Source organism: Monosiga brevicollis, genomic scaffold (genome assembly GCF_000002865.3).
Source record: "Monosiga brevicollis MX1 MONBRscaffold_2 genomic scaffold, whole genome shotgun sequence".
In the NCBI taxonomy this organism is placed as follows: domain Eukaryota; class Choanoflagellata; order Craspedida; family Salpingoecidae; genus Monosiga; species Monosiga brevicollis.
The window spans coordinates 613,056-640,993 of record NW_001865039.1 but is presented as its reverse complement, the minus strand read 5'-3'; the positions used below and the strand labels follow the sequence as shown (position 1 = coordinate 640,993).

The 27,938-nt window shown below is 55.7% G+C and overlaps 7 protein-coding genes across 7 annotated transcripts; 3 read left to right on the top strand and 4 right to left on the bottom strand.

Annotated features, from left to right (window-relative positions):
* Positions 1–1,062: 1,062 nt before the first annotated feature.
* Positions 1,063–4,816, bottom strand: MONBRDRAFT_30768 (uncharacterized protein; the record flags this gene model as incomplete). The annotated part of the gene is made up of 4 exons (XM_001742059.1): positions 4,672–4,816; positions 3,711–3,805; positions 3,273–3,340; positions 1,063–3,159 (listed from the first exon to the last, which is right to left on the bottom strand). A coding segment is annotated over exon 4 (1,941 nt), but the record flags the coding sequence as incomplete, so codon positions are not given.
* Positions 4,817–9,336: 4,520 nt separating this feature from the next.
* Positions 9,337–10,448, bottom strand: MONBRDRAFT_13270 (uncharacterized protein; the record flags this gene model as incomplete). Its single annotated transcript, XM_001742058.1, has 2 exons — positions 9,337–9,671; positions 9,839–10,448. Coding segments are annotated over 2 exons (945 nt in total), but the record flags the coding sequence as incomplete, so codon positions are not given.
* Positions 10,449–14,391: 3,943 nt separating this feature from the next.
* Positions 14,392–17,538, top strand: MONBRDRAFT_30767 (uncharacterized protein). The gene is made up of 11 exons (XM_001742513.1): positions 14,392–14,505; positions 14,701–14,796; positions 14,893–14,996; positions 15,107–15,206; positions 15,392–15,529; positions 15,678–15,782; positions 15,958–16,407; positions 16,566–16,711; positions 16,806–16,875; positions 17,026–17,097; positions 17,206–17,538. The coding sequence occupies exons 3-11, from the start codon at positions 14,959–14,961 to the stop codon at positions 17,431–17,433; spliced, it is 1,347 nt and encodes a 448-aa protein (XP_001742565.1). The 5' UTR covers positions 14,392–14,505; positions 14,701–14,796; positions 14,893–14,958; the 3' UTR covers positions 17,434–17,538.
* Positions 17,539–17,704: 166 nt separating this feature from the next.
* MONBRDRAFT_21944 (uncharacterized protein) lies at positions 17,705–19,148 on the bottom strand (the record flags this gene model as incomplete). Its single annotated transcript, XM_001742057.1, has 7 exons — positions 17,705–17,830; positions 17,910–18,071; positions 18,177–18,308; positions 18,424–18,508; positions 18,774–18,820; positions 18,897–18,986; positions 19,059–19,148. The coding sequence occupies 7 exons, from the start codon at positions 19,146–19,148 to the stop codon at positions 17,705–17,707; spliced, it is 732 nt and encodes a 243-aa protein (XP_001742109.1).
* Positions 19,149–19,587: 439 nt separating this feature from the next.
* Positions 19,588–21,863, top strand: MONBRDRAFT_21943 (uncharacterized protein; the record flags this gene model as incomplete). The annotated part of the gene is made up of 10 exons (XM_001742512.1): positions 19,588–19,697; positions 19,836–20,012; positions 20,149–20,224; positions 20,361–20,408; positions 20,514–20,592; positions 20,706–20,790; positions 20,878–21,031; positions 21,147–21,285; positions 21,372–21,501; positions 21,692–21,863. The coding sequence occupies 10 exons, from the start codon at positions 19,588–19,590 to the stop codon at positions 21,861–21,863; spliced, it is 1,170 nt and encodes a 389-aa protein (XP_001742564.1).
* An 856-nt stretch (positions 21,864–22,719) lies between these two features.
* Positions 22,720–23,289, top strand: MONBRDRAFT_4831 (uncharacterized protein; the record flags this gene model as incomplete). Its single annotated transcript, XM_001742511.1, has 2 exons — positions 22,720–23,118; positions 23,212–23,289. The coding sequence occupies 2 exons, from the start codon at positions 22,720–22,722 to the stop codon at positions 23,287–23,289; spliced, it is 477 nt and encodes a 158-aa protein (XP_001742563.1).
* Positions 23,290–24,083: 794 nt separating this feature from the next.
* On the bottom strand, positions 24,084–26,336 carry MONBRDRAFT_17036 (uncharacterized protein; the record flags this gene model as incomplete). Its single annotated transcript, XM_001742056.1, has 1 exon — positions 24,084–26,336. The coding sequence occupies one exon, from the start codon at positions 26,334–26,336 to the stop codon at positions 24,267–24,269; it is 2,070 nt and encodes a 689-aa protein (XP_001742108.1). The 3' UTR covers positions 24,084–24,266.
* Positions 26,337–27,938: the final 1,602 nt, after the last annotated feature.

Here is a 27,938-nt window from a genome sequence, read left to right as displayed (position 1 = left end):
TGGGGGGGGGGGGGGGCACCACACGCACATGGGTGGCGGGCTTGACAATGCTTAATCAAAGTACGACGACGCCAAGGAATGTCGAGTCCAAGGTTCAAGGCAAGAGCGACCTGTGTGGCAGCCGTGACACCGACCAAGCGACAGGCAGGCGGAACAGCGGCCGGGAAAACGTCATGATGTGTCTAGCTAACAACTAAAAGCGTAGGAAAAGGCAGAGGAAGGAGGAGGGGAACTGATTCCCGTGTCTCTGCCGTGACGGACATTGACTACACAACGTGATAATCGGCGCTCAAGAGAGAGCTTGCAAGCACAACACAACTCGCTCCCTCACAAAGTCAATGATAAGCAAAGACAAAGACAAAGACAGGGACCCTCAAAAGATTAAAAGAGTCCTTGTCATCGCCGGCGTAGCGCCACAAAACCAGCATGTGGCGGCGAGGCAATGAGAAAGAAGATGGAGGGGGTGAGGGAAGGAGTGGAGATTGAGGCACTCAAGACGGGGAATACAAGCTGAGCGCCAAGCAGCAGCGTCAACGCCGCAAGTCGCCGTCACGTTCAGTTGTTGAACTTTGATGCTGCGTGTTTAGCTTGCGGCGTGGCGCAGCCCTTCCCCCAGAAGCCTCGGTCGGCTTGCCGTGTGCATCGCCGCCCGAGGTGCTCGACAAGGGAGATGAAACACCGTCGTTTCCACTCAAAGTCTCCTCCGCCTGGTCATTGCTACCCTGAAACGGGATAACCGTCAATGACAAAGAGAGGCCATACAGCTTGCAAAGCCGGAGCTGTAGTTGTTGCAAGTTGTGGAGGCGCATGGCCAAGCGCTCCCACATTTTCAGCTCTTGTTTCTTCTCCCGCCGATACAGACGAGAGTGCAAGCGGTTGCGCTCGCGCGTGCGCGTATCCAAATCCAAAGCCTGTACTTCGGGTGTCTACATGGCAGCGGCACGGGCGCCCCTCGCAAAAGGTGAGAATCCATGCACATGCACGGGTACACAACAGCCGTCCGCGCTTTTCAACTGCCACCATCTTTCTAACAAACAACCAAACTGGGAAAGCAAGACTCACCGCTTCCCACGCCTCGAGGCGAGCCGGAAGAGAGACTTTGGTGTATGGTTCTTCAAAGGAGCCCTGGATGATAGACATGCGTTCTTGATACGCTGCCAGAGCAGCTGCTTCGGTCTTGGGAACGGACAAAGACAGCTCGGGCAAGTCATCAGTACCATCATCCTCTCCGTCAGCGGTTCCAGCCAAGTCGATACTGGCATCTGATTCACTCAGACGAGGCTTTTGCTTTTGATGATTCACAGTGTCCTCCGTGCCTTTGCTGCCTCCATCCACGGGCTGGTGGGCACCCGCAGACGGTGTCGACTCTGTCTGCAGAGCGGGCAACTTGACAGGCCCGCCCTGTTGCGCTAAGGCCGTACGCAGCTGCTCGTGCTGCTTCTGACAATGTTGATGCAAATCATGCGCTACCTCGACTAGATTCTCAAGACGCATGCGCTTGCGGCGACGGTAGCGCACCGACTTTTGACGATTTCGCTCCCGGCGACGTTGATCCCGCTCGTCCGACTCGCCAGGGACCATGGGCAAGGACCCTAGCGTAGAAGATTGCACCGAGGCTGGGGCCGTGGAATTGGTGGCATGACCCAAAGCAGCCACGGCACCAAAAGCATCACCGTTCATCGGTCCACCAGAGCCTGAGTTGCTCGGAAACAAAGATCCGTTCTGAAGCAGCTGTTGAAGCTGTAGTTGCTGACGCAAGAGGTCCATGGGATTCTGCATGGGGCCGCTTCCGTTGCTGGAAGTCATGCTCGAAGGTGCCCCTGCAGAGCCCCACAAGGAATTGACAAGAGCCGACGATGGCCCATTGGTAGGCCATGCTAGGCCTTGATAGGGCATGTTTAGAGAGGAGGCCTGAGACATGACTGCACCATTGCCAGATGCGCCGGTCGCTGGCGTAGCACTATTACTTGATCCAGGCATCATGCCTCCGACCATGCCCTTGAGAGGTCCACCAAGCACACTCAATGCTCCAGAGGGGCCCCGTGCCAAATTCGAGGGCAAACCCGAGCTATTCTGGGAGGATGCTGACTGCATGGCTTGCATGCCCAACTGCTGAAACGGATTGAGTCCCGCCGTACCATTGGCTGCTGCTGCTGCTGCGGCGGCGGCGGCGGCTGCCAGAGCGGCAGTGCTATTTGTTGTAGCTGCGCCCGGGGCAAAGTCGGCACCGCTGGCTGATGTTGGTCCAGAGGCAGATGAGCTGAGGCTTGGCCAGAGATGCTGAGGGAATAACATTGAGGAGCTAAATGGCAAGCCGGACATGGTTGATGCATCCGCAGCATGACCAGCTTGAATGCCACTGAGAGGATGGTTAGGCCCTTGAGGTTGAACTTGGCCTGATGTTTGGGATTGCAAGTGCATCGGATTTTGACTATGAGCTTGCTGAGCTTGCTGGACTTGCTGGACTTGCGCCTGGGCCTGAGCTTGTGCTTGCGCCTGAGCCTGAAGATTGAGTGCCAAAGAAGAAGGTAGGCCAGACAAGTTGCCAAGTCCTGGGTTATTAGCTAACAGCGCCAGGAGAGCGTTGTTGAGGCCAGAAGGATTCATACCCAAACCACCATTCATGGCGGTGGGTCCGGGCATGGCCGTAGTGAAGTTGGAAGGATTATTAAGCTGGGGCTCGCTCAATGCTGAAGTGGTTGCGGCTCCGAATTCATCAGAGCCTTCGGCAATTAGATGTGAGGAAGAGGACAAGCCTGGATATTGGCTATGGGCTGCAGCTGACCGATCTGAGGCAGAAGAGGAAGGCTGCTGTTGCTGCTGTTGCTGTTGTTGCTGTTGTTGAAGTTGTTGTTGTTGTTGTTGTTGTTGTTGTTGTTGTTGTTGTTGTTGTTGTTGTTGTTGTTGTTGTTGTTGTTGTTGTTGTTGTTGTTGTTGTTGCAGCTGCTGCTGCTGTTGAAGTTGAAGCAAATGTTCAAAGTTGGCCGCGTACATGGCAGCCATGAATGCAGAAGTCTCGTGAGGATGGATGGGCTGACATTAGCCAGAAGACAATGACAGACACAAAGACTCTTCAGGTGAAAGCAATGGAGTCCACTTTCACCCAGCCCTGCTCGTAGGCTCCTAAGCGTTCATCAAAAGACAGGACCGCGTGCCGGACTGTGCGTCAAAGGAAGCGAGACACAGACAGTTTTGAGCTACGAAAGCCGGGTTTTAGAAGTTGCTTAATGAAAATGTCTGCTGGTAGCGGTTCGAGCATTCGTGTGACGTACTGCAAGCTCGCTGTGATCGCACGGTTTGCGATAGTATGTGTTGTCTATCGTGAAACGTTGTTGAGGATCTACAGTCCAAAGCCGAGTCCACAAGAATGAGCGTTACTCTGAAAGCTGAGAGGCATTGAGCTGGGTTAAGTCACAAATGCGGATGGATGACGAGAGTGGGGCAAAGCAGCGAGTCAATGGAAGATCATCAAGGCGGGAGCCAGGGTGTGCAAAGCTGGGATGAAGAAGAGAGGTCGAGAAGAGAGGCCAAAATCCAAAAACGCACACCCAAGCCCGCACGGAGTTGAAGCCTCAAAGTCGGCGAGCCACGTCAGTCGAAAGGACGAGTGTGTAACACGCCCTTTGAGTATGCAAAGTATTGTGCATCTGAAGACGAGTGGACGGGCGGCACTCGGTTCACCAAGCCAGCTTTGACGAGGGGCCACCAACCTGCTAGCTAATGGGAAAAGGAGGATGTGACCAAAAGGAGACCGCTGCTATCCAACTGGGGCGCTGATAAAAGCGACCTTGTTGGTTTCTAAGCTCTATAGATTGAATTGAGCGAGTGACAACAACATGAGCACGCACAAACACAGCTCTGAACGAGGCGCTGGGCCCCATCAAGTGGTGAATGGACACAAATGGAAAGTGACACAGGAAGGCAGATGCACAAGATGAGCAGTCGAACAGACACCACACACACCACACATAAACACATACACCGCCCTCTTGTCTCTCAATGGTTGTTGCCTTCTCGTGAGAGCTGTGTAGCTGCTGCGAAAAGCGACCCCTGCTGTCCCTTCCTTCCCCTGTCTCTCCTGTGCTGTTGAGTCTTGCCAAGCGAAGTAGACAGAGACAAGGGATAAACACACACATAGCGACAGGCAGAGGGCCAGAGAGGCCAGAGAGGCAGCGAGGCAAAGAGGCAGCGGCAGAGATAGAGACAGGCACAGGAGAGACAGACACAGACAGAAACAGAGAGAGGAGACAGAGATAGACGGACAAAGAGAAAAAGCAAAACCGGGACAAACGCAAGCCCTGACCAAAGGCAGGTGCAAGGCAGACCGGTGCGACACCTCCCACCCTACCACACGCAGACGCCTCTCGTGCAAGCGGAGAGCAGAGAACGCACAGGCACGGCAGCACAGTAGAGCAGCGGCACAGCGGCACAGCGGTACACAGCGACAGGAAAAGAACAAAGCCGCCGAAGCCGCCGGTAGAGCAGGGTTGCGAGGGGATGCACAAGGCCACCACGAACGGCAGGCGAGCTCTACCGACGCTCTGGTTTGTGCCAATGTGCGCGTGTGTCTGTTTGTCCGTGTGTGTCCGTGTGCGCGGGTCGAGAAGAAGAAGAAGTAGGGAAGGAGGGCACACAAAGAAGCGAGCAAGGCCGTGTGCCATGTCCTTGTACCTGAGCGGGGGGGACCGCAGAGAGAGGGGAGAGGGTGTCACTTGGGCTGATGGTTCTTGTTGTTGTTGTTCTTGTTGTTCACACAGCGAGAGAGACATTTATACACACCCCAACGGCCATGAGCCCCAAGAAGCACGATGTGCCCACAAAGGGTGGTGGAAAAAATACACAAGGGGAGGAGAGAAGGGATAACCGTCACCCCATCATCACCCATCTCACCCTTGTCACCCACCCAGCACGAAAACCAAAGCGGGGAAAAAAAAAATCTCAAAAAAAAAAAAAAAAAAAAAAAAAGTCAAAAGGGCACAGGGCAAAAGGTGAAGGGACCAACAAGCGACAAAAAGGGAGAACAAAAGGAAGGAAGCAAACAGGATCGTGATGGTGTGGGTGGGTGGCACACAAAACGTGCAAGGTAACAAAACTGTACCTACCCCCGACAGATGCACCACCATCCCGCATCATCCTCAAGCAAGGGTTGGTGGGTGCGGCATAAGGTCAAGGAAGCAACCGGTAACGTGAGTGCGAGGAGGAACGTGTTCCCCCTTCTTCTTCCAGAGAGAGAGTAACATGAAACAACCATGCGCTCAGTTTGTGAGTGAGTGAGGGTCATGTGGTAGCGAAAGAACAACAAAATTGAGTGACGAAACTAAGGCATGCTTGGTGGCAGCTGGCAAACACACATGGACTCGCACCCTACCTCTAAACATGTGCACTATTTTCGTGGGGAAAGCCGACGTGTGTATCCAATTGGTGCAACGTGGCAGGTGACGTGGGCAGCCAACCGTTACCAGACGACAAACAAACGAAAACCCTTGCGTCCCTGTTTCACCATTCGTTACCAAATGAGAAAGGTAGAAAAAAATTTCAATGCCCCATCGGCCTTCACCACAAACAGACAGCTCAAGCTACTTTGGGCTTGTTCTGAGAAACAAAAGGACATGTTGAATCTCTCTCTGCTCCGACTTTGTGGGCCATCTAGAGCTGGCGCATCTTTATTTCCAGACGCTCACACAAACAAGGCGGCAGAAACGTGACCCTTCCATGAGCGAAAGACTATTCAAAAGGCCCCCTTCCTTCACTCTTGCAACAACAAGAGCAGAAAAGCGCCGCCACAAACAAAAACAAAAAACACAAAACTCTATCTTAATATCGTGTCATGTTGAACAAACAAAATATATTATGTCACAGCAAATCAAACGCCTTCCACTCGAAAACACGGGCTCGCCCAACACACGAGGTCGCCCAGACACACAATAGCCAAGCGCGAGAAGAGCACAAACAATGATGCTAACATCAACAAGTTAAAAAAAAAAACGATAAATGTCCTCCCGCGCGCAAGCTCCAAACCAGTCAGAGCTACACCACAGTTTCGCGGTCGCGACGACGGCGCTGCTGTAGGCTGTCGGCCAGCGACGACGCCAAACTGTTGGAGGAAGACTGGTGCGTAGCCGCGTCAGAGTCCACGTCTGAAAGCGCCCGTGCTGCGTGACCCGAGCGACGCAGTGTGCGCACGGTCGAACTGGGCACGGGCGCAAGACCCGAGCCCCCATTCATGCCATGCAATGGACCGCTCACAGCCCGCTGATAGACGGGTGAGGGTGAGCGCGCAGACTGCCCGCTGCTGCGGCGGCGACTGCGCCGCAACTGACGCAGCTGTGCATGGAAATCCTTCACAACCTCCGCCGACATGGGCCGGGTCTCCAAAGACTCGCCTCGCACAAGCGGAACGGCCATGGCAGCAGCAGATGAACCCGCTCCGCCCGTGCCCTGTGCGGCCATACTGGTCGACCCCAAGCTACCCGTGCTCAAGCGGCCAGAAGGATGCCCGTGACCCGGCAGCGGAGTCGGTGGCGCAGATGTGTGTCGCGGTGCCACCAACTGCACCGAAGGTGGAGACGGCTGCCAGCGCCGTGTCTCGACCGAGTCCAAAGCCTCGTCTGCGTCATCGGCATCAGCATCACCCCTGCTTTCGCCCCTGCCATGCGAGGAGGTCCACAGTGGCAAGGTGTGATCTTCTGCCAAGTCCGCTGCCGTGGTCGCCACGCCCTCACGAACGCGCCCCATGGGCGCACCCACATCGCGACCGCGGCGCCCCCGCGGCGAACCAGGCAAGCTGCGGGCGCCGTTGTCAGCAGCGCCACGACCATCCGCTGTCGGGGGCGAACCTGACCCCATTGAGGTGGTTTCAGCGGGTGTGCTCAACAAGGCATCGAGCTGCAAGACGACGTTCTCCCAAGAACGCTGTCCTCGGGATGCCGGCGGTCGCTCTGGTGACGCACCGTCCGACTCGTGGGCTGGAGTCGAAGCCAGCCGAGACGAGGCCGAGTGGCGATGTTGCGGCTGCCCAGACACATGCTGCTGCAACTGGGCATGCTCCAGTGAGAGGTGACGGGTAGACGCAACCTCCAACTCCGGCTCCGAGTACTCGGCCGGGGAGCGGGGAGGCACGTTGGCACTCAGCAAAGGAGAATGGATCCCCATACGGGGCGTGGGGCTCAAAGTTGAGGCCAAAGCTACCGAGGCTGCGGTGGACTGCGAAGTCGTAGACGTGGCCCCCTCACGTAGATGTCGTGGCGACATGGCCATGCGCAAGCTCGAATGCTCGCTCACGTGTTGATGAACCTTGGTAGCACGCGGCGTCGATGGTGGCGTGTGTGATGGTGACGAGAGCGGGCTCGTTTGCCGTGAGCTACCGCTTCGTCGTTCTTTTTGAAGTGGTGAGGTGATCCCAACGCCTCCACTCGACACGCCACCCGCGTTGCTCGGCACGGCAGTGGGTATAGCACTCGAGCCATGCAGACCTCCGCTGTTCACAGTTGGAGACATGGGCTCGGGCATGGCACCCGATGCCATAGCCACAGGGTTTGGGCTTCGCGTGGGACTCCCTGACAAGGGCGACGAGGAGGGCGAAAGGCCCAAGGGAGACGACACGGTGATGGCACCGAGCGAGGACCGGCGCGCAGAGCGCGGGAAGTGGGGCCGCTGCGGAGGGCTCGTGGCTTCGCGATGCTCCGAGACAAAACCGTTCTCCTCCTCCACACGCCGTGGCCAGCGATCCAGCTCGGGTGGTTGGCTGAATGACTCGCGATGGCGGCCGTTGATGGGAGACTCGCTGCGGGGACTTGACGACCCACGCCGCGAGCGCCGCAAAATGCGTCGTAACGAACCCCGCGTCGCGCCACCAGACTGGCGCCGCTCTGGGAGGCGGCCATAATCGCTCGTTGTGCGTCCAAAAGATGGAGAAGCTCGACCATCCTCTGGCCCAACCTCCAACTCGTTGTTGGGACCGACGTTGTCAAACAGCGTGGCCGTGCTGAGATTGCTGGCCGTCCGTGTGGCCCGCAAGCTGCTGACAGGGGACTTGTGGAGGCTGCCCGCAGGGGAGTTGTTGGGTGACTCGGTGACAGAAGGTGACTTGGAAAGGTCACGAGTACTCTTACGACGACGTAGAGACCGGCGCAGAGACGAGGTCAAGGACGTGCTCTTTCGAACGCGCGGTGACTTGCTCTTGCGAGACGCTTTGCTCGGCATTTCAAAGTCAAGCACGGTTTCACGACCCCAGCAGGCCTGCATCATGCGACCAACTTGCTGCTGGCGTAACTTGGTCACATCCTTGTGATCCACGCGCAACAGCGCGAAGCCAGGTCGAATTCCCTTCTTCTCTGCCGCACTGCCAGGCGCGACGCGGCACACGCGGTGCTTGCGCGCACCCATGAAAGTGTTTCGGATCGTAAACCCGTACTTCATCTGCTCGTCAAACGGTAAACAAATGCGGATGACCGAGGGGCTGGGCTCGTCGACCGTCACGTTAAGCGAACTGGGCGACGAAGTGCCAAAGCCAGACTCCTTGCGCCGCTCCACCTGGTGCAAGGAAGCCGTGCGAGAATTGCTTTCGGACGTCGTGCCGGAGCTGAGCGGCGAGGCCAGACCAGCTGTTGCCCCGGGTGCCTGACTGCTGGCTGTATCCTCGACCTTGACAGTGGGACGCGGATGCGTAAGACGCAGCTTGAGCTCGTGCGCCAGGTTGGAAACGGGTTGCGAATCCTTGCGCTCGAGGCGGGGGCTTGTATCCGGGGTGGCAAAGCTAAAGACATCGTGGCTTGAGTTGTTGCGAGAGACGGCAGGCGGGGAGCTGGGCGCTGACTGGCTGGCCTGTCGGCGGTCCGGCTCGAGGGGCACCGGGCGCGTCGACTGCTGGCTGGAGGGGCGAGGCAGGTAACGAATGCTATCACCCGGTGACCGCGGTGACATGATACTCGCACCCTCGTGCCTGTCGTTCAACAGGGCGTTGATGGTTCGTGAGGCGCGCCGACTGCGACTCATGATCGGCGAGCTTCCGGGGCCTGGGGTGGCCGAGGCCGAGGATGGGTGAATGCAATTAAAGTTGTGAAACTGATCCCCCTGGTACGAGCTGTCATTGCTCTCCTCGTCGGAGGAGGAGCTGCTGAGTTGGTGGTTGTAACGATCTTGGCGGGTGTCAAAGTAGGACGTGTCAAAATCATCGTCCAGCACGGGCACAAAGCACGCCGTCTCGAGCAGCAAGTTGTCCCAATCGATGGCGCCCTCTTCGTGCATCAACTCGACGACGAAAAAGACATGTTCCTTGACATAGTAGGCCCCAGGCATGACCTGCTCCCAGGATGCGAGGTGGGATGGAGGTGGCGGGGTACCCAAACGGCGAGCGGGGTCCTTTTCCAAAAGAAGCTCAATGAGATCCCGGGCCTCTGGAATGACGTAATAGGGATCCTGCCTATTCTCTTCGTCCTCGTCGTCCTCATCATCTTCAGGAAACTCAACGGGGGCATTCAGGGTTTGGTCCCACAGTTCTTCAACAGTATCACCCGAATAGGGCGGGGCACCGTAGAGGAACTCGTACAGAATGATGCCAATGGCCCACCAGTCAACCGCCTTGCCGTAGCCTTGACCTGTAATGACCTCCGGTGCCATGTAATCCGGTGTGCCCAAGCGTTGCTTGTCCTTGAAGTCGGCCACCCCGGCAACTGCGCCACAGACACGAAAGAAAAAGCATCATGAAAGTCAAGGTGAGCACGGTGGGGCCGCAAACGTCAACGGTAGACTGTGCGAAGAGAAGCTGAAGCACAAATATGACAACAACGAGAGGCAGGCATCTCCAAATGCAGGCTGTGCCTCGCCGTGTGAACCGTACCTGAATGTTCTTCGAGAACGCTCGTGCGATTCATGACACCCACTTTGGAGAGGCCAAAATCAGTCAACTTGATATGGCCGTTCTCCGCAATGACGAGGTTGTCGGGCTTGAGGTCACGGTGCACGATTCCAAACTCGTGAATGTACTCGACGGCCAAGATAGTTTCGGCAATGTATCGGCGGGCCTGGTCCACGGGAAGGCGCTCACACATTTTGAGATAAGCCGCCAGATCACCGCCCGATGCATACTCCATCACCATGTACAGCGACTCTTTGGTCGTGAAGGAGCACCAGAGATTGATCAGAAATGGGCTGCGAGCGAACTGCAGAATATTCTTTTCGGCCATGACCTGTCGCACTACATTTTTGTCCATCATATCCTTCTTCTTCAAGACTTTGATGGCCACGCGCTCGCTCGTGTCACGGTGCACGGCCAGCCAGACGCCACCATAAGCCCCGGCACTGAGGAGCTTGACAAAGTTGAAGTCATGCTTGGTTGGCAGTCGGCCAAGCTGGAGGAAACGTTTACCTTGTTGCAATAGTCCCTCTTGAGGCTTGTAAAAGTTCTGTTGCTGGTCATCGGCATCCTCGGGACCAAAGTTTGACACCATACGGCTGGAAATGTAGTTGGACATGTGCTTGTTGTCGCCCGTATCAGCACCGATAATGAGATCAAGCAGCATATCATGGGCGGTGTCATCCGTCAACTCTGCGCCATGCCAATCAACGCGCACGATCCAAAATGATGAGTAGAGATGGACAGGGCAGCCGTCATGGCCAAGCTCGAACACAGAAGCGTCGTCATGCATGAGTGTTCACACGTACCCTCCTCTTCGACACCCGGCTCGAGACACTCTAAAAAGCGCAAAGGCGTGGCAATGTAACGAAGAAGGGTGCGAATTTTGGTCACGGCTGGGTCGTCCGGCGAGCAATGCTCCATCAGCTTGACGAGGAGCTCTGAAGTTTGTGACAAGAACTGGCTATTCATTTCTTGCTTGCCGCACCACTCGATAATCTCCTGGACGCTCAACTTTAACTGCTCGCGAACCAAGCCGAGCTGGGCTGCCTATGACGCCACAAAGCCACACCGGGGTCTTGATAAGTACAAGAATGGCCTGATCCTGCACGTTTGGCGCTGCATGACGCCGTGCGCCGTTGAAGAAGCATTGATGTCGGCATAACATGGACGGATACGCACGGTGTCACTGCCATCAGTGTTGCTGTCATCCAGTGAGGCGCGGAAATCGACAATGTTTCGCTCAAAGCGGTGTAAGATGCTTTGATAACGATTCTCGTAGTCTTCTGAGGGCTGATTGACGCTTGGCAGCTCACGGATGGGACTCCAACTGCGCGTGCGCTCCAAGCGGATGGATCCGCGGCCGGAATCAGGCCGGCCTACTGCCGGTGACCCCTGAATTTACCAAAAGAAGAGTCTGCAGGTGAGAAAAGGCTCTGCGACACGACTTCAAAGCGCGAAATACCACAGCTTTGTGTATGGCGCCGTGACTTACACTGCCTCGCGTGCTACCTCGCACACTGCGTCGAGATCGATACCGTGATATCGATCCACTCGTACTACACCCCCCGCAAGCAAGAAAAAGGTACGCGCGCGCGCAAACACACGCACACACATATATGAAAGAAAGGAAAAATGAGTGACGGGTAGATGAAGCATTTGGATGCAGCAGGTTCGGATCCCGGCGTTCACACCTATCCTCCTGGATCGCAAGAGGGGATTCCACGCGATGGGGTGAAGCAAGTCGGGACAAATTCTACTCCAAGGCCACCATCCCAAGACAAGACCAGACGGTGAGAGTACAGCTCAAGGAAGCACAAGTGGGTTGGGAAGAGCGTGATGCAATCAAAAGCGCAGACCTGGCTACGATTTTTGCGCAACGAAGTACGAAAGGATTGCACCCGACGGCCCTTGGCACTGATGCCACCACCCGTAGCCGCGAAAGCACCCTATGGATGATGGATACGTACGAACATGCACATTGCAAACAAAATGACATGGCATCAGACATGAACGCCGAGAGAAGAAGGCGATGAATGGAAGCTAGACGGGAAAGTATCTCAAGACCAAGCTGAGTTGGTGTCCAAAGTGAAAAAAAAAGGGGGGAAAGAAAACCCGCACCACGGCATCGTCGACCCAATCGAAGGGCACGCGCAAGTCAGGCATGGAATGATGCCGGAAGCGTTCACCCTAATCGTAATTGACGGGTAACAGAAGCAACAAGGGTCAAAGCCCAGAGAGTGTGGTGTATAAGCCGGTGGCAGGAGGAAGCGAAGCCCAGCGCCTGGAGCGAAAGCGACTACTGAGGCAGACAGCTGGAGAGCGTGGCAACAACAGTACCTTGCGGCGCCGGCTATGACGAATCTGGCCAGTCTGCAGCTTGAACTGGTTCTGGGAAGTTTTGGGCTTGTAAAGCGAACTGCCTCTTCTTGAGCGAATCGACGAGGACCAGCCAAACTATGTGATATGGGAGAATGAAGTGGGATGTGAGAATGGCGCATGCTGAACGATAGCGCGGTCAAATGTTGCAAGATGACGCTTGGGCGGTCCATCGGCGCATAGCCAAGAGCGGTACAACCAAGAGCAGCTTGGTTGATAAAACAGCGCAAAATCATACATACTTCGGGGGAATCGGCGGCGATGGCACGCGTGGGAATGCTGTAGTCGCAGGCCGGTCAAAGGGGTACCAAACAAGCGCTTGAGTGTGAGAGTGGCACAAATCGGTTGGAGCAGAGAAGCGTCAATCTTATTGGAGCAATGGGTTCGTTGAAAGTCTTACGGGAAGCTCAAAGGGACTTGGAGCGAGGCGCTTTCTTCGGAATCATGGCGGGCCAGACCGCGCTCCTGGAAATCCCCAAAAGAAAAGTGAGGTGCAGCCACACCAGCTTGAACGCGACAACAGTGCAGACTGACCATCAAGTGCTCGCCGGCCAGTGCCATGATGGTGGTGGGAGACCTGGGAGGAGAGCAACGTGCGAGTGTCTAGTCGATCTGACCCTTCGGGTACGAAGCTAAAGTAAAGAAGACAAGAACAAGACGCCCAACACATCGTCGTGTGTGGCCAAGACGGCGGGAGTGAGACAGAGAGTGAGGCTGGAAACCTTGAATGTCAACTTGTGCCGAGGCAGCTAGGCAACTTGAAGACGGACCTCAGGCAGAACCCTCAGCCCTAGCGGGCCATGTCGCCTCCCAGGGTGACGAAGACACCTGGTCGGATGTTTGGAGGAGATGGGACGATCTCAGCAGCGCGAGAAACAAACTCCAGCCCCTGTGCGAGGCGTTGATCGAGCTTATGGAAGTGATGGAGCTGATGGAGTTGGCAGCGATGGCAATCCTGTGGCTTCCGCATGCGGTAATAGCAGAAAGACAGAGGCGAAAGAGAAGCGAGCGGCAACATGAGGCAACATGAGGGCCCCGCTTGCTCGGTGCTTCCAGAGGACAAGGCTGTTTGAGTTTCGAGGCCTTGGTGACCAAGGGCTGAGCAAAGGAAGCCGGGGTGAGGCGACAGGTTTGTGCGAAGGCTGGTAGGTACCTGCTTCAGCGTGTGCAGATGCAAAGCGCGCGCTTTTCGAGCCACAAGAGGCCGTTGAGCACACACACACACACACACACACACACACACACATAGACGTCTGGCGAGACGTTCAAAGGGGGTGGGCGGCAAGTTGGTATCGCTAAGAACAACCAACACAAAGTGGCGGCGACCTCCGATAGAACAGCATCGACATTCAAAAGCCAGTTGCACCGCGCGTGGTGTCCAAGCGCAACAGGGCTCAAGGGAGGCAGTCAGGACCGGTGATGACAGGACCGCGCGGAGCAAATCAGGCAAATCACTCTCGCCCCCGGCCCTCACGGCAATCACCACAAGATGATGGGATGACCGACCGACCGAGCAGCAACAGACGGAACGAGAGGAACGCGAATGGTGGGAGAGTTTGAGCAGAGATGTCGAGGGGGAGTGGGGAGTGGGATAGAGATGTGGAGCCAAAGTGTGGTATCAGACGTAGGAAATTCAAAGCTAATGCAGAGAGATGCGTGAAGGTGAAATATCTTTCAGAGATGGTAAAAAAGCCTGATAGGAAGCCAGAGGTTCAGCAATAAACACAGAAAATGGAAAAAGAAATAAAGAGAGACACAGAGAGAGAGAGAGAAAGAGAGAGATGTGTGTGTGTGTGTGACAAAACAGAATAAGAGAGGTGTTTTTTCGTTTATTAACGTTGTTGGCTTGGGTGACCGTTTCCGGAGCACGCCCGCGCCACATAGCCATGCATTCCGATAAAATGTAGTGCACGTCACACTTAAAGTCTGCAAAGTGTGGTTTTTCACACTCATTGCCAATCACAAATGTCAGACCAAAGGCCGCTTCGCTCGAGGTATGGTATTAAACGGATAAACACACACACAAAACGGAAAAAAAAACGAAAAAAAAGAAGTAAATCGTGTCGAAACCCGAACAACGTCTGTTGTCAACAGCGCAAGATTGTCAGAGAGCCACCCAGTGCTCGACAGCCATCTTTTTAGCTTGAAAGCAAAGAACCGGGGGCGACGGCGACCCGGCCCGTTCTCTCTCGTTCTCGCTCCCTGGCTCGCGCCACGACCCGACGCGTCAACGACACCCCTTGACCCTGTTGGTCCCGACCTGATTAGCATCGGTGGGTCTTATTGCTTGAACCAAAAGCCTTCTTGATTCTGGATCTTTTGCTGCCCATGGGGGGCACTGTGCTTTGGCCCTTGTGAGCCAGCCTGCAAACCCGCGCCTCTCGTCATCGCTCGCCGTGCAAAGGGCTCACCCAGAGGCCGCTCCCCTGATTCTTTCTGGTTCCTGCCAATCTGGTCAACGCGGCCAGGCGATTCAGGCTTTCCAAGCACGCTCGCGTTTGAGGAAGCCGCGGCGGCACTGTCATCGCCGTGACTTGGCACGTCTCAAGCATCCTCGCGTAGTGGTCAGTCCCTCTGATGCATTCACTGACACACCACAACCCACGCCCCGACCACAGTCCCACCCTTCCTCACACAATTTTTTCACCTGCCTCCCATAGATTGCGCTGCCTTTGACCCGGGATGCTTTCAGCGCTGTCTGCTGTCCACTCTCCCTCCCCAACAGTATGGCTCCCAACGAGGATGAGTTTTCACGCCTCTTGAGGTTGGCTTGATGCGACACCCTGATACCTGCTGAATGCTTTGCCGATGGCTGGTGTTCCCTCGTCCTCTCACCGCGCCGTTGCTCCATCCCCACGTCGTGTGCCGTGCTAGCCTGTTGGCTCAGAACCATGGCACCTCCTTTGCCAGCGTGGGCACGGCTTTTCAGACTGAGTTTCCCGAGCGACGTCGCTTCACCGTAGCGTCTGGATTGGTCCGTCCCCGGCTGTATTTTGAGCAGTCACCTGCTCTGCCCCTTCTGGGCTGCTTTCTCGCGCCTCGCACCTTGACTATCCACACCAAATCAGACAGGCATCGAAAACAACGTTGCGAGCAACCGTAAACTCACTTCCCCTCCAACCCCGCTCCGTTCCCGTCGCCGTTCCTTTTCCGCCACAGGCGGTTCTGCTTGAGCATCCCGACCTGTTACCCTCGGTGCACGACCGTCTCAACGCCATATTCATCCTATATTGGGGCTACCACAAGGAACCCCTCACTAGCAATCCGTTCCTCGTCGTCTTTGATCGCATTCTCAAGGTATGAGGTAGCACAGGTGGCTCAGGCCTCGCCACCATGACTCTTGAGTGCTGCTGCTCGATGCCCACCTGCTGCTCGTTTTCAACCACAACACCGTTCCCTTTTCTCACCCTCGACCGCGGCATCCCCTCTGAATGCTCGATATCAGGTGCCGGCCCACGATGAAGCTCTCCACACCAGCTTCAAGCCCTTTTCGCTCACACCCTGCGAGAAGGACTTTGTGGCCCAACTCTACAATGGCAACGGCTCGCAGGTTCGCACATCCGCCATGAAAGCAAACTGCTTCGTCGCTCAATCTTTATTTCTCTTTTTTTTTTTTTTTTTCTCTCTCTTTTTTTTTCGTTTTTTTTTTTTTTTTTCGTTGTTTCGTTTTCTCATTTGAACGTCACACGTCGGCTGGGTGGGTTCCTGTCTTTTGATTGAAACAGCTTCTTAAAAGCTCGGCCAATCATTTTGTAACAGAGTTCTCCGCCATGCCTCAACCCGCCAGCAGCCTACCCGATGCCTCCCAGCTCATGGCCAGCCAAAACGCACACCATCCCCAGATCCCCTACGTCAGCTGTATCCTGCCCTATCCGGACCGCAGCGTTCCAGAAGCTGATGTGGCTCAGACTACCGAATCCGCCAAGCAGCTCATGCTTGAAGCTGGTAACCTCCTCGCACAAGGCAACGGGCCCGACCTTCAACCCCGATTCGTTCGCATGCCACCACCTACCCTGCCCCTCGGGGATTTCGAGGCCGCGTGGCTGGTGCCCCGCGAAGCCAGCCATGAACTTCGATGGGACGTTTCCATTGGACGAGAGTCCTCAGCCGGCTCCGAGGTGCGCACCATGCTGAGACTTGCGTGTCAGCAGGCCCTCACAAGTGAACAACACGAGGTGAGTGTCATGACAGACCCAAGCAGCTCATTCGCCTCGGTAGCAGTACCGATGGCCTTCCCAGGCTTGGCCACCAAAGCGCCTCAATTTGGCGTGCAGTATCTCATACCTGCAATGACCTTGATTTTTTTTATCTATTTTTGAATGTTTTCAAACAGAGTTTTACAGATCAACTCAAGGCCGACCCCCACCTGGTATTTCACATTGGACTGACTCCACAAAAGCTGCCGGACCTGGTTGCCCACAACCCGCTCATTGCCATCGAGGTGCTTCTCCAACTCATGCCATCTAGCCAGATTACAGAGTAGGTGACCCCTGCCCAACCCCGTACCTGCGCACAAACATGAAGTGGTGGGCTACACTTGGTTCGTCTGACACGATTTTGACGCTGGCGCTAGATACTTTTCCGTTTTGGTCAACATGGAAATGTCCCTCCACTCCATGGAGGTCGTCAATCGCCTTACCACGGTATGCCCTTGTGCTGTATTGGGCTCTGTTTGGTTGTTTGCGTGTTTCCTTAAGTGGTGCTGAAGTGTGCCGTATGCCAGCATGCACGCTGACTTCTAAATCAACGCGCCAACGCGTGTATTTGCACTCACCGACCCATGGGATACGCAGTCGGTAGACTTGCCCACCGAGTTTATCCACCTGTACATTTCCAACTGCATTTCCACCTGCGAAAACATTGCGGTATGCTCGTCTTCAACAGAGTTGATGTTTGGGTGCGCGCCCGTGTGCTCATTCAATGCCTGCGCCGGCCTACATGCCCTGCACCTCGCCTGGTCTCCTCCTCGTTAGGACAAGTACATGCGAAATCGCCTCGTGCGATTGGTATGCGTGTTCCTCCAGTCTCTGATTCGCAACAAGATCATCAACGTCAAGGACCTGTATATTGAGGTGCAAGCCTTTTGCATCGAATTTAGCCGCATTAAGGAGGCCGCCGGACTCTTTCGCCTCTTGCGGGCGTTGGAAGAGAGCGAAGGCCGAGATGCCTCGGCCAGTCAAAATAGCACCGCAACCTCCTGAGAGTCGCGTGTGCCTGCCTCCCACCATATCGTCGTAACGTGGGATCACGCGAACAAATAGGCACGAGCGCCACATTCGCTGGCAGATAATCGATAATGATGATGGTGATGGTGTGATGGTGATACCAGTAGTAGCGGTAATGTTGGTTGAGTTTCTATACCATGATGGGTGCGAGATTGGTGGTCCTTGCGTCGATGGAATGGATTTTCTTTGACAAAGGAAAGCACGGCACGTCACTCTGGGTGTTGGGAAGCATGATAATGTCAGGGCGCTAGGGAGCTGCAGTGGGCAGGTAGAGGACGTCATAGTGGCCCGGTCGAAACATCAGATGGCAGACGGGCTGGCCTGATCCATCGGGACCCTCAAGCACATGGCACGGAGGCTCGGCGCCCGGTGACTACGCAAGACGATGCATCGGGACACGCGTGAGGCGAGCAACACGAGACAACCAGCTGGAGCTCGTATAAGTCCCTTACTCGATCAATGTACGTGATTCGGCAACCCAGGCGCAACGCCGAGATCAAGGCTTGGGCTTGCAAATGCTCGCTTTCGACACCAAACGGGTCGACGCTGATGCTGCAGTACTCTTTCACCGTGAGACCACCCTCGATAAAGGGCTGGAAGTAGTCAGCGTTGAGCTGAAACAACGGTTGGGGGCACCGGGAGGCCAGCAGAGTAGGCGTGGTGAGAACGTCGTCGCATCACAAACCAACGCTGGAAAGCGCTTGACGTGCATGCCTCACCTGCATGTAGGCACTGGTGATGATCCGCATGTAAGCCACCAAGTAGTTGGATAGGCCTTCATCGTTGACGGCCGCCAACAGCGTGGTCAGGGACGCCTCGTCCGCTTTGAGATCCGTCACCATGTCGGCCACCTGACACGCTCATCCCAATTCATGACGATCCCAGGATAATTTGAATGTGACCCATGCAGCAGAACCCATGGGATGCGCTAGAGCCGGCTGCAAGAGAATGGTGGCTGCCACACACCGTTTCGTAAAAGTCTTCTGTGGTGAATTCCGGACATCCGGCTGCCAATGCCATTTCATACGTCTCCCGTAGCCTCAGCAAAAACCTAACGTGGTTCCAGTGTGGAGGAGGACATGTCTTCAAATGCATTGTAGGGGCGTGGTGCAGCGAGCACGGGGAAGGGCAGAGACCCGTACCCATCAATGGCATCCTTGTGCTGGAGCAGGTGTTCAAGAATACCAAAGGCATATGATCGATAAAAGCAATTTCTATCGTGCCTCATTCGTTTTCCGAGCACAACATGGGTCAGGTTTAAACAAGAGCGGCAGTGACTCTAATCCCGAGGGTCATTGCGGTCGAGATCGACGCACCCATCGCCGCGAGTGCGTCGAAAACTAGCCTGGCGACGCTGTAGCGTCTACGTGCACGCCAAACCCGATGAGCAGCCGTCAAAAGTGGCACCAGAGAGCCCCGTCGCCATTTGTCAGTCATACCTCAAGCTTGGTGTGAAAGAGCGGGTCCGGGTACTCTGCCAACAAGACGTCGATTCCCGTGCGCTCACCCATGAGCGGATGCTGCGCCGCCTACGTTGCGGGGGATGAACGCACACCGGCTCCACCAACGCACTGAGCAGTGCTTAGCCATACCCGACGCACCTCCTGTTTGATATCCTCCATCTGCCGCATGATAGCCTCATCCGTGGGCCGGCCCGCGGCCTCTCCCACCTCGCTTGCCTCGCTTGCCATGGTGAGACGCCGCCGTCACTGTCCGTCACCGTCCACACAAGCACACGACCCAAACAAAATGAGCATCCCCTCGTGAAAAGTAATTTACTTTCCGTGCCGCAATCGGGTCCGCAAGCACTGCTGGTTGATTTTTTTTTTTTTACGCAAGTCGATCTCACTCAAGGCCAGTCCCATCGATGTGATTGAGGTGGTTAGCTCCTGGGATCGCCTGCTTGTATGCGTGTGTGTGTGTCTGTGTGTGTGTTTTTGTATGGGGCGACGGGGAAAGAACAAAGCACGTCAATATTGGCTGGAGCACTCTGCTCAAACTAAGCCACGAGCCAATGGTCACGTGCCAACTGATCACAGACTTACATCGCAGCCGTCCCCTGGATCAGCTGGACAAGCGATTGACAGCTGCACTGGTTAACGGGACTGCCGGTCTGTCTTATAGATTGCAATGGCTCAACTGTCTCTGCTGCTGGCGGCGGCGTTCTTGGGCGTGGTAGCTCAGGCCCAGCTGCACCCGGGTGACTGGCCTCAGTTTGGGCGCACACCAGAATACCAAAGGTGCGTGTTGCCATGCCCAAAATTTGTGCACGCTTACGCTCCAGCATGCTTGCTTGTATCTGACTAGCCACCGCTTTGATCTCCAACCCCTGCTCCGACCCGCCCGGTCCAAACCACTGACGTCCCACAATGTGCCAGCTTCAACAATGTCTCCAATGAAGGCACGTTGGCAGAATGGAGCTTCAACGCCCACGATCGCGTGGTCGCATCCCCAGCCGTGGCGGGTGGTCGTGTCTGGGTAGGCAGCGACAATGGCAACATGTACTGCTTTGAACAAGCCACTGGTGATCTCCTCTGGGTCTACAAGACGGATGGGTGAGTGGCACCCACACCCGGGCCGTGCATCCTCAGGCGCCCAACGCATGACTGCAAAGGCCTGGCTCTAATGACCAATAGGGAGATCCCCACTGTCCTCACATGGCTGTTGACCTAACACTCGACCTCGATTTAGTGCCGTGCGCTCCTCGCCCGCCGTGTTCGATGACATGTCTGTTGTCTTTGGCAGTTACGATCACTACGTGTACATGGTCAGTTACCTGCTGGCTCGCGTCTTTGTGGCGCGGCATGCTTGCAGCTGTGGACAGCTGTATCTTGACCGCAGCCAAAGAAGTGTCTCAATACGGGTTGCATAGATACACTCACGTTATGCCTCCTGTTGAGTAGCTCAGTGCCAACGGCTCCCTCATCTGGCGCGTCCCGACCAAGGACCAGGTGCGTATCGATTCCAACTACCCTCCTCGGCTCCCTAGATACAGCGCTGCACTGCCACGTGCGCACACTACCAACACCAAATAAACATGGGCGGTCATTCAATAGATCTATGCGCCCCCCACCATCACGGACCAAGGCACTGTGCTGATTGGCAGTCATGATAGCATTCTGTACCATATTGCTCGTAAGCCCTCTGCCTTGTTCGCTTCTTGAACTCCCAACGCGTGGCTATGATACTCTTCTGATCGATTTGTAATTCTTTGCTGGTGGCGACTCCCATCCGTACGCTTCTGGCAGGCAATGGCACGCTGCTGTGGACGTTTATGTCCGGCGCCCAAATCGGCTCAGGCCCAGCCATCGGTTCGGCCTGGCCCGACCGCACGTATGTCAATGTGAACCGCCAGCCGGCAGGTGATCCTGTCTGCCACCGACAACCTCATGACCCACCGCCGGCTATTTTTTGTTCCAGCATCTTCCACAGCTTTGACAACTACACGTATGCCATCAAGCTGAGCGATGGCAGCATGATTTGGCGCACCTTGACACCAGGCGGCGGAGATAACTCGGCCACCATCGTGGGCAATGACATGTTCATTGGTACCTGGGGCATGATTTTGTACAAGGTACACAATACTCTCTCCGCGTGGTCGCTAAGCTTTGCGGCGTCGCGGCCACAGTCTAGTCGGCCATGGCTCCCAGGCCAGTGCAGCTTGATTTGTTCCCCTACCTTACCTTCAGATGGACGTGGAGACGGGCAAGATTATCTGGACCTACAACACGGAAGGCGAGATTGAGTCACATACGGCCTATCATGATGACATTGTTTACGTGTCGGCAGAAGAATCGCAAGTCGTCATTGCCCTCAACGCGACCACGGGTAGGCTCGACATGCTCTAGTATCTGTTCACCCAGCATGGGGTCAACTTGCCTCTTACCATCTGGGCCCACCTGTATCCATTTTAGGCACCAAAATCTGGGATTATCATGCCTCGCAGGAGTTTAACGGTAGCCCATCGCTGTCACGGGACCTGGTCTACATTGGCTCCAACGACCACAACATGCACGTTCTTGACCGACTTACAGGCGAGCTCAAGTCAGTATGCTAGCCGTGTGCGCGCCACCCAATCGACTCTTCGTGCTCTGACTCAAAAGGCGCCTTGGCTCGATCAAGTGGCACCCACTTCCTGGCCTGATCCACAGTCTGCTGCGTGTCTGGCCGTATCTCCGTCTCTCCGTCTCTCTGACTATGTCTCTGTCTCTGTCTCTGTCTGTGTCCGACGCAGGTTCAAGTTTGCGACTTGCGCCAATGTTTTTGCCAGTGCTGCCATCTCCGACTCAGGCATGGTCTATTTCGCCTGCAATACAGCCACTCTCGATGCCCCTGTCGCAGGCGATCAAGATGAAAACCTTGGCATCCTTTACGCCATCAACCCAGCCAAGCACATGACCGCCTAAATTCTTTTTCTGGCGGTGCCAATCTCTACTCAGCCCAAGACCTGAACCAATCCTCAGCCTCATGCTCTGCAACTCCAACTTGGACTCAAAGGTGTAGTGCTCACACAATTAAGACAGCGCGACAAGGTTTGCGAATAATTGAGATTGAGAGAAAGGAAAAATAGGGTCGAGTCATTAAATTTTTTTTTCACGAAATGTTAGTCACGCGAAGCGTATACACAGGCGACCATCGAACAAACGGCGGTCTATTGGCCGCTGTAGCAGAAACAAGCGTAGCAGATGCAAGCCCGTGGCCCTGAATGCCAGCAGGCGACCTCACAGTTGGGTAGCCGCAACAAGACGGCATGCATGGAAACAATCAGAAGGCAGCGACAAGAGGAAGCATGCGCTGGCGATATATGCCAAAGGAGAATGGTTATTGCTGGAAGGAGACGGCAAAGTTGCGTCCAAAATTGTTATCCCAACGCTCTGTGCCGGCGCTTGCGCTAGAACTCCAGAACGCGAATTGCACCTGGCCGTTCCGGCAGCCCAATGACACCTGCAACAAGCAGAAGAACAAGGGCAGCACGGCATCAGCATCCGCATCTGCCCGACACTTGCGCGCAGGTACTTTGACACTCACCCAGAAAAATTGGCATCCGGGGTGCTGGCTCGTTATGGATGTAATGTCCTTGCACGGCAAATCTTGCTGAGTTTGCCAACCATCACAACTCATGCGCATCCGGACATTCATGTCGGGGTGGGCATCAACCACACCAATGATGCTGGGTTCCCGTAGCGACCCAGAGGTGAGAGATCGAGCTCAACGCGTGCAATGAGACAGAGGCGCGCGCCAAGGAGGGCGATTGGCGCACCAATGCATGACGTGACCATCAAAGATCACGTTGCGCAGAGCAATCCCTTGCTGATAGAGAACGGCAAAGTATCCCTTGTCATCCGCGGCCAGCTCAAAGTCCGTCACCAAGTCGTCACGGGGGTTGTGAATGCCAAAATCATCGGCCGCTTCCCGAATGATAGGATTACGCGCCGCAGTGAGGTGAGCTCACACGCATTGGTAACTCGCAGAGGTGAGGAGCCAAAAGGTGCACAACATCATTGCAAACAGAAACACACTTTGCAGAATCTTGGCGACAGCCAGCGGAACAACATCGCTTTCGGCGGCTTGCTGCTCCTTGTCATGTCGGTGCTGTTGGGACGGGGAGGTAACTACATGGACAGCCGAGGTCGTGGGCATCTACACAAGAAGCCCAAAAACGTGAGTGACAATGTTCTCTCGTCCAAGTTACAAAAGGGATGGCCAGCAGCCGAAGGGCCGGGGATATGACATACGTTGGCGGCGTATTCACAGGAGCGACGTCGGTTCAACGATGGGCGGCGACGAGCAGCAGCAGACATGATGATGGTGTGCACGACACAAAGCAGCTGACTCAAATTCAACACAGCCCAGTCAGATTGCGGCGAGGGTGAGAGCCTGGACAAGGACGGGGGCGGGGGCGTTGGCGGGGAGGGGATCGGACGAGGCAAGGCGGAAGTCCAGGGGCGATGGCGTGCCAACAAGCAAAACAAGCATACCTGTGATGAAGGTTGAGTGGGTACAGCGCGTGTTGCAGGCGGGGAGGCGCTAAATGGCGCAGGGTGCTTGACTTGAGAAAGGGGAAAGAAAATAAAACATCAGAGATGAGTGAGACACGCACGCAGAGGATAAAGGGAAAGGGCACCACTGGGGTGAGCAAATGATGCGATGCACTGGCATCCACGCAGAGAGAGCAAGCGAGCGAAAGCAACCTGAGGCAAGAAGATGGGGAGGGATCCAAACAAGCGAGGCCAGAAGAAATGAATCCAGTAGGTGGCGGCAGCGAGAGGCGAGGCGAGGCGAGGCGAGACAAGCCGTGCAGTGGGACGCAGTGCAATGCGATGAGGCAAGAGGGATGCGAAGCACACACACACACACACACACACACACACACACACATGCACAGGTTGTGTGATGTGATGGGGAATGGGTCGAGGGTCAAGTGCAAGCACCAGGTCACGGGGGTGTCAGCCAGTTTGGCTGGTGGTTCAGTTGCAAGCAACTTGGGGTTTTGGGCTGTATGCAATCAGCCACACGATGGATTTCATCACGATCATGGATAGAGCTTGCATGCGTGCGAGCAAGCAGTGTGTGACATTTGGCTTTCGACTTTCAGATGTATATAAGAAAAAGTGTCATCCTTCTTTATGCCTTTCAATTCCAGAAGAAACACCAGATTTACAAACAACACAGCCTAGAAAAGTGAAGGAAAAGAAGAGAAAAAACTGAGGAATAAAAACAAAAGCGTGAAAGACGAGGCATGTCAAGAGGTGGGAGAGACATGACTCAGATGAAGGGCTGCATGGCTATAGCCCCGAAAAATGTATTGTTTATGTGCGGCGAGTCAGAGAGATACTGTTGGCCGATGTGGGGAAAGGACTGGAGTCGACGGCTAGCAAAGTGTGGCAAAGCACGTTGCCATCCTCCACCCAAGCATACACATTTCGGCAGATCAGCGTTCGTTCGCACGCCGCCACACACGCCGCCAGACTGCGATAGAAGCCCAGCTTGTAGAACGAGCTATAAGCGCCACGGTAGCGAACGTCGGCGCCTGACGCACAAGGTAGGTTGCCCGATGTGTACTCAATGTCGAAGAGCTCAAGCGCAGCGGCATCGGCGCATAGGATATCCGTCACGTCGGTGGGACCCGGAGTGGTGCTCATGGCCGTTGTGGAAGTGGTAGTCGAGGTTGAGGTGGTCGAGGTTGAGGTGGTCGTGGTTGAGGTGGTCGTGGTCGTGGGAGGAAGGGTAGGGTCACTGGAAGTGGACGTGATTGGCGTGGTCGTGCTGGTAACGGGGCCACTCGTGCTGGTGGGTGGCACGGTCGTACCATCGCCGCTGCCAGTGTCACCGCTGCCAGTGTCACCGCTGCCGTCGTCACCGCTGCCAGTTGTTACCATTGCGCTCGTCGTGGTTGTCGTGGAAGTCGTGGAAGTCGTGGAAGTCGACGTCGTGGTCGTGGTAGTGGTCGTGGTCGTGGTCGTGGTCGTGGTCGTGGTGGTGGTGATGACGACTCCTGACTTGGCGTAGCTGCTGCCAGTGGCGCTCGTACGCTCGCCCGTGCCCAGATCGTACAGGCCGAAGCATTGGTATCCGGTTGCAACCGTTTGCAAGAAGAATCCCTTGCATGAGGTCAGGTCATCGCACTGATCGCTGCAGTCGCGAAGGGCCTCGGCCGATGAAATTTCACTGCCAAAGGTCAACGCGAAGACGCGAGCAGCAACATTGAACGCAGTGGAAAAGCGGTAGCCGTTGGGGTCTGACACACCCTCGGAGCGGTACACCAGAACGTAGGCAGGAACGCATTGCTCCTGCGAGAGCTCGGGTGCCTTCTCGCACACAAACGGCAGAGAGGTAGTACAGGGCACATCGTTCCAAAGGCTGGACACATTGGGCAGGTTGTTGGTCAACTGGCCTTGAGCCAGGCACGAGCCATCTCCATTGGGCTGCCCAGGGAGCCACATGTCCGTCATGGACACATCAAAAGAGCTGCCATCGGCCCAGGTGACGGCATAGTCGTCAGGGCCACTGTAATCAACGATGCCACCCAACCAACGTGCCTGGTTCGGGGCGCCCAGGCCGTGCACAAAGCTGTTCTCAGCCAAGGAGTCAACCGACACAAGGTTGGCATCATCGGCCTCACACACGGTTTGAGCCTCAGGCTGGGTGACGGATGTCGACACGTACGCATAGTATGAGGCATCAAACTCGCTGTAGCCAGAAACGTTCAGGCAGGCAAAGTTGCAGCCACCAATCCACTCGCCAGTGGCCGAGCAATAATAATCTGCATTGCCATCGACAACTGAGTCCCCCTCGCACGTGGCTGTGCAGGTGGCCAGGTAGCTCGAGTCTGAGCAACTGGCCGTGGCCCCTTCGGGTAGGTCCGTCAGGTTGCCGCAAGAGATCGGAGCACACTGCAGGTTGCCCTCGTACACACCGTTGACGCCGCAGGTAAACACGCTGGACGTGCCGCTCACCGGCTGATAGCCAGCATTGCAGAAGGCCGTGCATGTCTGACCGTAGTAGGTCGTGGTGCAGAGTTGGTGGGACGCATTGTCATCCAGATTCTGAATGAAGGAGCCGCAGTTTTTGCGGCGGCAAGTGTATCCACCACGCCACTGACCATCAAGGTCGCAGCTGTACGTGCTGCTACCAGATGCGCGCTCGTAGCCAGGAGCACAGGTGACGCTGGCGGAGACACAGCTGTTGTTGCCGTCGGCACAGGTGCTGGACCCAGGGGTCAGCTGCACGTTGCTAGACAAAAGGCTTGAAACGGACCCACACGTCACGCGCTCGCACTCGATTTCACCGGCCCAGGCGCCGCTGGCATCACAGGTGAAGTTGCCGCTGTAGGCCACCGTGTTGTAGCCATACAAGCAGGAGGCCTCGCAAGAGTCCATGAACTCGGTGTTGTCACAGCCCAGAGCCACGCTGTTGGCTGGCAACACATCGTCCAAGTCACCACAATCCTTGATGCGGCACTCAACGTTACCAGACCAAACGCCGTCGGTATTGCAAGTGTATGTAGGAGAGCCCACCGCCTCGTAGCCAGGATCACAAACAACAGTGCAATCGTCGCCGCCGTACACGGTGGAGCCGGTACACATGGCGCTGCCCTGGGGCACGGTGATGCTAGCACCGCAGTCCTTGGGCGTGCAAGAGATATCACCCTCCCACTGCGCCGTGGCATTGCACACGTAGGACGATGCATCACCGATGTAGCCAGGCTTACACGTAGCCGTGCAGTTGTCGCCGCCATAGGTGGTGTCGCCAGCGCAGGTGGCAGTGGCAGCAGAAGGTAGGCTGGTGATGGAGGCGCCACAATCGGCCTCAACACAACGAAGGCGACCAGACCAAAGACCAGTGAAGCTGCAGCTGTAGATGCCCGTCCCGGATACAGGCACGTAACCTTCCTTGCATGTGGCGGTGCAGCTATCACCACCAAAGCGAGTGTCAATATTGATGCAGTTGGCTTCGGCATTAGGGTCCAAACCAAAGATTTGGACACCGCAGTCGCGCGGGGCGCACTCAAACTCGGGGCCCTCCCATACGCCATCAGCGCTGCATTGAAATGAGATTTCCGTCTGGTAGTAGAAGAGATCATCGCTTACGCCACTTGTGGAGGCGTCATCGCCCGATGTCTCGCCAGAGCCAGAAGTGATGGCGTCATCATCATCGATGGTGCCAGAAGATTTGACGTACAAATCGTACCCACGCTCACAAGAGGTCGTGCAACTGGCGCCCCAGCGAACGTCACCTTCGCACACGGGAATCAAATTTGAGGTGACAGCCGAAACAATTTCCGTGCCACAGCTGACACCTGTGCGAATAAAAACATGCCATGGCAGAAGATGCCACAAATATGAATGAGTTAAATGGCCAACAAAATGAGTGCCAGACACGCAAGAACGCCACCCAAAAAAGCAAATCAGCTAACTAGGCGACGAATTGACACGTACGTTCACACTGGAGGTCGCCAACCCAGGTGCCGTCAGTACCGCAAGTGAAGACGTTGGCGTCAGGATCATTGCTGGAAACGGTGTAGCCATAGTTGCACGAGGCCACACACTCGTCGCCGCCATACAGAGTCGAGCCAGAGCTGCAATCAGCCGAAGCCATGCTGGTGTTGAGACCTTGAATCTCATCACCGCAATCCACAGGAGCACATGAGAGACTGCCGGTCCATTCGCCCACACTTTGGCGTGTGGAGGGGTGGATGTAGGATGTGCACTGGAAGATGCCATCACCCCCAGTCTGTGTGAAGCCAGGCAAGCACGAGGCCTGGCAGATGGCCTGGTAGGTATCGGTGGAGCATTCGGCAGTGGCATTGGTACCGATGACGCCGCTATTGAGATCGCCACACTGGACCGCCGTGCAGCTGATGTCGCCCTGCCAGTTGCCGTCACTGCCGCAGGTAAAAAGTCCCTGGCCACCAATCGTGTTGACGTAGCCCAACTCGCATTCAGCCTGGCAGGTACCAGCGATATCACCAACGGCCGGAT